At 44.5% G+C, this 9,411-nt stretch overlaps 1 protein-coding gene across 3 annotated transcripts in view; it reads right to left on the bottom strand.

The window, feature by feature from the left end:
* Positions 1-1,856: 1,856 nt before the first annotated feature.
* LOC121420454 (solute carrier organic anion transporter family member 4A1-like) overlaps positions 1,857-9,411 on the bottom strand; it is a 29,465-nt gene continuing 21,910 nt past the window's right edge. For all 3 annotated transcript variants that reach the window (XM_041615101.1, XM_041615108.1, XM_041615113.1), the window contains exon 12: positions 1,857-3,226. In XM_041615101.1, the coding sequence (XP_041471035.1) occupies positions 2,916-3,226 (311 nt within the window). In that variant the 3' untranslated portion in view covers positions 1,857-2,915. The remainder of the gene's footprint in view (positions 3,227-9,411) is intronic.

Below are 9,411 nucleotides of genomic sequence, written 5' to 3'. Positions count from 1 at the left end.
GATAAATTCCCACTACTCGTCGTCTCATTTCAATTAAGTCAATTTGATATCAAAAGTATTCGGAATGCCGTTTTAAACAAGTTGATTTGCATTATGTCCATTACTTGTCATCCCATTTTGATTTAGTCAATTTTGTTATACTAAAACTATTCGGCACATCGTTTTAAACAACTGTTTTCTGAATTCCTATTAGACATACTCGTCACCTCATTTCAATGGAATTGTTTCAAACAATTCGATTTCCAGAATTCCCATTACAGGAAACTCATTTTAAACAAGTGAATATGGCAAATTGAAATACCTGTAAGTGACTTACAGTGACATGCCAAGAGACAACAACCCATCTCTCATTAATGTTTGAAATTGTCTAATTTTTTATGACGTCTTCTCATGTGTTCAGGCATTTATAAAGATTTGCATAAATTCATAAATACCATGGCATATAAGTAGTGAATAAATGTCGTCATCAAATAGATGATAACCAGTATTTCAAACTGCATCTACCGGATAAAACTAAAAAAAATAAGTCTGCAGTTAAGACTGTGTAATGCAAATATATTGTAAATTTATCTTTATCAAGGCACAATTCGATTTTATTCCATTTATCTTAAACAGACAATAAAAGTTATCAAATACATTAAAAAAATTACATGATTATTCTTAGAGGTAAAACCTCATACAGCTGCCAATACAATAACAATACTCTCTCTCTCTACAAGGCACCTAGTACTGTTAAAATTTAAGTTACATTTCAAATAATCTTTTCCCAGTATAATCATGATAATCGATTCGTCAATCTATTTTATTGTGCATAAAGTCACGCTCTTCCCCCGACATCACCATTAAAACTTCAACGGCGTTCACCCTTAAACGGGAACTACATCCTGGCATCAAGATGGTTTTACTAACGACATCAGAAAAATAAAGACAGCCATGTATATTAAGTGAAGGTGTGACCCAAAACTTATCAAAGAATAGTTATATTTTGAATTGGATCATGAGACGTTGTATATGGGAACAACTGAGCCATACATACACGTAATTAAACAAAATCCATAAATTAAATTTTTAATGGCCAATATTCCATGAAGACTATTTTTTCTTTGCTCTTAGAGGCGTTCGTGAAATGATGTTCCTGAATGATGTTTCTCAATTTTCTGAGAAAAACACTTTGTCTGGATTTTACATCATATCCTGGGGAGCGTTTCATCAACATTTTTGTCCGACAAGTTGTCAGATCTGACATCTTTCCTTGATTTTGATTGGTTGATAAGCAATGTTACTATGGTAACTGTCGGATAAAATAGGACTTGTCGGATAAAACGTCTGACAAGTCCTTTCATGAAACGCTCCCCCGGAAACTGCTTGCGTACGACGATACAGAACAAAACTTTTCACAACTTCGTTTATCTGTTAAAAAATTTCGCCAAACTGTCATTATGCTATTTATCTCATTACTTTTTTTTCTTACTTTACTAAAAAAAATACAGAGTTATATCAGGGTTAACCTCCCCTTTAACGGTGCACATAAATAATATAGTACTTTAAAATTGTAAATATAGATATGAAAGACATATAGTGAGTTGTTCAAACCTGTGAACTGACCTGGAAAATGAAGTGACAATTATACTTCATTGACCGAAAATAGAAATAAGATAGTAGATAAATCCGCTTTTATATAGCACTTAATACATCTGAATGACGTCTCTAAATGCTTTATAGATATATTTCAAAACGGATGCTATTCTTAAATGAATAGTGGATGTAAAAGAAATGAGGAGAAGGACATGAAGGAGAAAACAAATGTCTTTATGAAAGAAATATATGCGTGTGAGTGAAGCGAGCATGCGCAGCAAGCCTTTCTTCAATATTTGTTTTTTATCTCTCTCTCTCTTTAGAGGATAGTTTTTTTCATATCCGGAAGTGGCTAACATCATCCCCTTTTTAAAATACGGTAGAGTTATAGAAGATAAATACCGCCCCACCCCCTCTCACACACACACACGCACACACACTCATAATGACAAAACAATTAGGGTCCTGTTTCATGAAAAACAAATTATTATAAATTCACTATCAGCCAATCAAATCCAATGATTTCAGTAACGTAAAACAAAAATTGCAAATTTTGTTATAGAAACAAGTTCAATGAAATGGACCCCTGAAGATAACGAAAGGTGAAAGAATAATGAAAAGGAACATATTATGAAAGAGGTCGACGTTAGACACAGAGGAATGATAGCAAGAGAAGTTTAAGTGGAAGAAACAGAAATGAAAAGAGGGAAAGTAGAAGATAAGGGAAAGGTTATTATTAGAGAAAGAGGGAGGGGGTAAAGAGACATTTAAAAAAGGACTGACATTTCATTGCAGAAATAGAATAGTAAAAAATACCAATTTCAAATACACATCATTTCACATTAAAAAATAAAATTTCTGAATACATCAAACAAATGGAAAGACTAATGATTGTGAAAATTTTGAAGATCTTTAAGGCCTTCGAACCGTATCAGTAGCGGTTGTGGCATCATGGCCAATCTACGATTTAATAGGCCTACTTTGATAAATATTCAATAGAATTTTCTAATGAGGTAATTTGTATTGCGACAAGTTCGCCTCCGTCTTGGCAGAAATACAAGTGATTATCATCTGCTACAGGACTTCCACCCGGATGCGTATACATCAAACATGATATTACACAATAAAAACGTTGTTTAAAATCTTTTAAACAACGATGTTTATAATTGATTAAACTTTACAGTAGTCGTTTGAAATAAAGAAATGCTTAACATTTTAAACAGCAAATTTTCAATAATTTGTGCATAGTTTTTTAAAACTATTAAACAACTGTTGTGAAGTATCTTAAACAGCGTTGAATACCTCTTCAACAGTGTTTTTACTTTTACTGTTTCGTGTCTTTACAATTTTGTTTGGAAAGCGTTCCCATTTTCCCGAGTTTCTCCAGTCACCCCATCCTCGACTTCGACGGCGGGTTCCTCGTCGTCGGCCCCGGGGTCCACTCCGCTTGGGCCGGGCTTATACAGGCATAGACTGACGATGAGGAAAACGATGGAGCAGCATCGAAGGGTCATCGCGAGGATGAGCGAGGTACGACTGAAGGCTTCGTTGTCGTACTGCCAGCATTGTCGACCGCCGCTGTCGTCCTCCTCCCAAAGAATACAGGTCAGGTCAATAAGAGCCCCGAAAACAACTGGACTTGGGACGGTACCTGCAATGGCAATGGCAATGTAAGTGGAATATTAAACTCAAGACTATTAAAAAATTAGTATTACCTTCATTTTACAAATTTCTTTTTTTCAGTTCCAACAGAAAAGGTATTGTGTTACAATGGCATTGGACGTGATACAAGTGTATACCAAAAATATGAATCAAGATATATCCATGGGTTTTTTTCAGGAGTAAACATAGTAAAATATTAGAGCAAATCATCATACAGAACAAAGAGTAATGGGTGGACGTACAAGATCGGTTGATGATTTTATGAACTGCCAATTATGAAAATACTTACCATGATTTTCTTATTTACGAGATAACTGGATATACCCATTTGATTTGCTAGTTCATTACAATGAACCTGCGTGCCGAATATAGAGTACACAACTTTTCCTGCGCGCGCGCTGCATCTCCCTACCAACGCACTATCCCAAGATCGTCGCGCAATTTGGCGTCCATTTCCTCTCATGAGCCTGCGGGCAAGACATGTTGTCACACAAGGCGAGGGGTAGGAGGGAGGGTTCAAATGGGTATATCCAGTTATCTCGTAAATAAGAAAATCATGGTAAGTATTTTCATAATTTACATCAATAACTGGGATATACCCATTTGATTTGCTAGACCAACACGGATTCAACGTGAAGGGAGGCATGTCTAGACTAAGAAGTGCGTAAAAATAGGGAGATGAAGACACGAAGGCCGTTGCCTTAAGGACAGGGGAGGCGATAAAGCCTCATGTGAAGAAGTCCTTAAGAGCAAGAAGTGAAGGAAAGAGGAGCGTCAAAAGGCGGACCTCGAGAAGTCGTGAACGACGATTCCAAGAAAGAGCCCAAGAAGAAAGATACTAAGTATCATGGGCCCTCGGCCTAGTGTCAGGAGAACAACATCACCAGCTGACTAGAGCGTAAAATTCGGAATTTGTTGAAAATTTCAACAAGAATTGTGATCGGAAAACTGAAGCTTTTAAGGCTCAGTAAGTGATCAATCGAACAATCTGAGAAGGCGAGATATCTCAGAAGCCTCCGCGTGGGAGAAAGCGCCCAGAATTCGATATCTGTCTCAAATGCGTGAGGGCAGAACATCTGCAGAATTCTGATAGAGAGCTGTGGTAGAACGTTACTAGCGGTCCGAAGGGGACCAGGAACGACGGAGAGTAGGGATTTAAGAAGAAAACCACTCGTAAGGCAGTCAAGGGTCGAGAAAGCGACTGAGTGCCATCCTGTTAATAAGAAATGCCGCGGACCTGCTGCCTATGTAGAATAAAGCAGTCTGGTCAAAACAGCTCAACCGGGCGTGTCAGAGAAACAGCGCGGTACACATCACGACAAAAGTGTGATAGACCGAGTGATCGAGAGAGAACTCAGGATCCCCTTTCTCCCGTACTGATTGAAGCACCCATCTGAGGGTGCAGTGCCCGCGGTGGAAGAGGTGGCTTGGCTCAAGCCACCATCGCCGAGAGAGCCCGTGAGGCTAGGCTGCGATGGATGTCCGCTGGGCGGGGGAATCCCTAGCAGCAGCAAGTGTACGCCAGAGGGAGCTGGCGAAAAGTCTCTGTCATGATCTTACGTGAAAGCGACAATCAAGAGATGTTCTAACGAACAGACATCGCCAGATATGATACCTCAACAGTTACGTTCCCAACGGAATCGAATGAGGTAGCAACGGCCCTGTCCTATCAAGTTAGGGACGGAAACTGGCTAAGAGTGTCGATGTCCTCGCTTGAAGAAACAAGCGAAGGAGGAAGGAGACTTGAGGAAAGTAATCACAAAAATTTCCATCAGTCTGCGGTGAGAACCAGTTGTTTATGAAAACAGCCACAAGGCCTGGTCTCTCAGGTGATCGTAAGAGCAAGCACCGCCGGCGCCGGTTGCGGCAGCGTGGAACAGTCCGATATCGGAGAATAAGGAGTTCCAAAAAGCTGCGGGGGGGGGGGCGGCAAAAATGACGCCCTAAGCAGCAGGGGATGAGCATCTAAGTTTCTAAAAGAAGAACTCCAGTGAAGTAAATCACTTACATGGAGAGACTCATCCACAGTCGGCCCGAGAAAAAGCGGGTCGTAGTGATCGTGGTTAGGTAGGCATAAGCATACATGCATCCACGGTTACATCATCCTCGGTCGTGCGGTGACCATGGCCACATGCATTGCATGGAGGGAGGATGAAAGCAGCATGCGAGGCGACTCGAGTGTGCCGAGTGAAAAAGCTTGACCCACATAGAGGGCAGTCTATAAGATAGACTGTTAGAGCTCGACCGATGGTCTGGCGGCGTACAGTTTGGTGTAAACTCGCCGACCCGGTACGGTGGGTGTGCCCAGAAAGTAGGCATAGAATGCCGACAGAGAAGTCTGGGGCTTTAAACAAGCTTGAACGCACGTACATAGCCAACAATCTCATGAGATGTACGGCGGTTTCTTTCCTCCGAGATGATGCTTACCCGACCGGGAAGGACTCGGGGAACAGCTGTGAATGTCAACAGGAGGGATATCTAGCATATGAAAAGCTGATTCCCTCCAGGTATTCGGTGCGGGTGCTGCCGGCGGTGTCCGGGGGGACGACCGGTGATGGCAGCTCGGGCAGGGCTCGAACGAGCCGCCCGAATACGAGACAAATAGGTTAACATAACCATAATGCACCGGGTGGTGAAGGCGTAGCGATTACTAAGCACAGGAGAACTTTTAATCGCCGTGACATTCAGATCCGATATACATACTCATAAGTTCGGAGAGCTATGAGGTAGTGAGACATACCGCTGAGCGGTGATGGTGCTCATATCGGAGTCGCCCTCTCTTCAGCGGCGATCGCTGGAGGACGGGTGTCTGTACTAGCCCTGACTCTGGCCTTGCAAGGGTAGGAGCTAAGTAAGACAGGGCACCCTTACTTTCAAATAGAAAGTGAGGTTCAGGCCAGAAACCGACGGTCCCGTCGCCTGGGCGGACGGTCCGCGGACGTGATAGGTTGCCCTCTCAAAGCAGCCAAACATTCTCACGAGAGAAGTGCGGCATGCGGTATGTAAGAGATTCTTACCTCCAATCTACGGGCCCGCTTAGGGGGTAGAATGGAGAGAGTTACCGCTGAAGGAGTCGTCGCCGTACGTGAGCTTGACGTAGAGGGCGAATTCGGGAGTACCTGCATAATAAGGGGGAATACCCATGCAGGTAACTCGCCGATGGCTCCCCGGAGTGCGGGTTGGCGAGAGAAGTCTCAATCCGCTCAATACCCGACACCGGCAATAAGACCGCGGCGGTCTTATAATTGTATTAGCGTGTGTATTAGCGGGGATTTCCCTTGCAGGTGCGTGAGCCGGCGAATCATGAAATCGCCGGTGACTCTCCGAGGTGCAAGATGGCGAATGTCTGCTTAACCTGCCCGGTGCTCGACACGGCGGTTTTAGCTGACAGGGAGCATGAGGATGAAGATCCGTGATGCTCGAGGGCGTTCTGTTGTAACATGAAGTTACGACGCCTGGCCATCGGCACAAGAATCAGAAAGGAAGGTCTGCCCGCAAAGCGGGATTAGCGACCTAGACTTTCTTCTTGTTCTTCCTCTTCTGTGCGGCCCCCGCCGGGGGGCAGAAGAGGGTACAATCATCGGGAGTCTGGCGACATAGTGGCGGGCGACGCCCGTATGTCGATAGCACCTGTGTATTAGCGGGAATTTCCCTTGCAGGTGCGTGGGCCGGCGAATCATATTGCCGGTGACTCTCCGAGGTGCGAGACGGCGACTGTCTGCTTGACCTGCCTGGTGCTCGACACGGCGGTTTTAGCTGACAGAGAGCATTAGGATGAAGATCCGTGGTGCTCGAGGGCGTTCTGTTGTAACATGAAGTTACGACGCCTGGCCGTCGGCACAAGAATCAGAAGGGAAGGTCTGCCCGCACAGCGGGGTTAGCGACCTAGAATTTCTTCTTCTTCTTCCTCTTCTATGCGGCCCCCGCCGGGGGGCAGAAGAGGGTATAATGATCGGGAGTCTGGTGACATAATGGCGGGCGACGCCCGTATGTCGATAGCACCTGTGTATTAGCGGGAATTTCCCTTGCAGGTGCGTGAGCCGGCGAATCATGATATTGCCGGTGACTCTCCGAGGTGTGAGATGGCGACTGTCTGCTTGACCTGCCCGGTGCTGGACACGGCGGTTTTAGCTGACAGGGAGTATGAGGATAAGATCCGTGATACTCGAGGGCGTTTAATTGTAACAGGAGGTTACGACGCCTGGCCATTGATTTGAGGGCCGGCGGTTCGTGAGAATCGCTAGAGGCACCTCGGTGTGTTGGATGGCCGGTGTCTGCTTGATCCGCTCGGTTGGTAGTACCGTCGGCTGAAGCAGGCAAGCCTGGGGGTAAAAACCCGCAGTGCTGGAGGGCACTCTAGATTAGCTTGAGAAGCTGAGAGGCCTGGCCATCAAAAGAATCAGAGGACAGACCGCCCGACGGAGCGGGGCTTACGTCTGTGGTTCTCCTCTTCTTCTTTTCTTCTTCTTCGGTTGCTCCGGCGCCGGAGCGGAAGAAGGGACAAGAGGCTGGGCTGCGCCTGTCTTCCTCTCCTTAGCTCTCCCACGGGGAGAGCTAGCCGAGGACCAGACGCTGGACCAGAGGCTGGACCAGAGACTGGACTGCGCCTGTCTTCCTCTCCTTAGCTCTCCCACGGGGAGAGCTAGCCGAGCGAGAGGAGGCGTCGGCCGAATCTGATGGCGTCAGATTGAATTGAGAGTCCGACATGGTCGGACTCAGGTGCCTCTTCCGACTAGGGGCTGGTAGCCCTTTGCCGACGCTCCCTAGAGGGGTCTTACACGGCATCGAGCCTAGTCTTTGCCGGGTGGAGAGACCCGTGCTCTCCCCCCGGACTTTAGGTGACCCGATGGCCGGTGGGTCTGACAGCCCTAGAGGAGTCGCCGTTTTCTGTACTAGTGCGACGCTCCCCGATAAGGTTCAGGTTCTGGGACGGAAGCCTTGGCCATCACCGTGCGGGCACGTGGTCGCAAATCCACGGTTCCACCCTTATTAAGCGGGGCACGTGAACGCGCGTCCACGGTTCCACCCCTTTGAGAGCCCACGGGGCTCTGACTCTGTTCTCGCTATCTATACTACCTGTGGTGGGGGATAAGACCCCGGTGTCGGGCCCCGAAACAGCAGTCGCCTGAGGCTCTTCAGGAAGAGAGTCCGAAAGGCTCATTATTGCCGTAGGGTGATCTAGTAGTAAGATAAAAAAACAGAGAAGCAAAGGGGGTGGGGGGGGGGTAACAAACCCCAACCCAGAAGACAAGGACCTCAAAAAGCGGACTTTTGAGAATCAAAAACGGATCTCACAAGGATGATACAAGGTAAAATCCCAGAACAAAGGAAACAGTAATAATTAAAGAATTATTATGAGACACTGTCCCTGAAGTCCGTTAGAAAAATTAATTAATTAATTATTTGATTATCACAACAAGAATCTGCTTCCGCCAAATTTCTGAAAAGAAGGAAGGGGGAAGCATCTAAAAAGAAGAAAACACTAAGTTTTTTTTTTTTTGTTGTTGTGTCCACCTGTTCAAAAGAAAAAATAATTTTTCTTGAGGTGAGGATCAGCTAAGGAAAAAAGAGGAACAAGATTCCCTTTCTTTTTTTTTTTTTTTATAAACAAGAAGTTTAAGAAAAAAAATTTATAAGTCCGGAGACCGGTAGCTGACCTGAAAAGGAAGGGGGAAAAACAAAGATAGCTTTCCCGAGAAGGAAGGCCGAGTCAAAGGCGACGAACGCTGACAGGAGACGGCTTCCTAAAAAAAAATTCTAAGTATTCTTGTGAAGGAAAGAAAAGAAAAATCTAATTAATTGAATAATTAATCAATAAACACAAGAACAAAGGATTGATTGAAACAAAAGAACAATCAACTAACTCGAAACAAGAGACAAAGAACTTGAATCGAGGCAAAGGAGCAAGTCAAGAATTAAAAGAATCAATCAATTAATTAATTAATCAATTAACCAATTAATTCAATTAATAAATACAAGAGCAAAGGATTGATTGAAACAAAAGAACAATCAACTAACTCGAAACAAGAGACAAAGAACTTGAAACGAGGCTGGAATACGACGCTCCTGACGTCCTACAGAACCTATCTGTGGAGAAATAAATCAATTAAATTCACGACGAGTCGTATAAACGAAGAAGTCAGTGAATAAAAAGAATTAAAAGAATTAAAAAGG

Source organism: Lytechinus variegatus, chromosome 1 (genome assembly GCF_018143015.1).
Source record: "Lytechinus variegatus isolate NC3 chromosome 1, Lvar_3.0, whole genome shotgun sequence".
NCBI lineage: Eukaryota > Metazoa > Echinodermata > Echinoidea > Temnopleuroida > Toxopneustidae > Lytechinus > Lytechinus variegatus.
The sequence above is the reverse complement of the archived record's forward strand: the minus strand, read 5'-3'. Positions and strand labels throughout refer to the sequence as shown.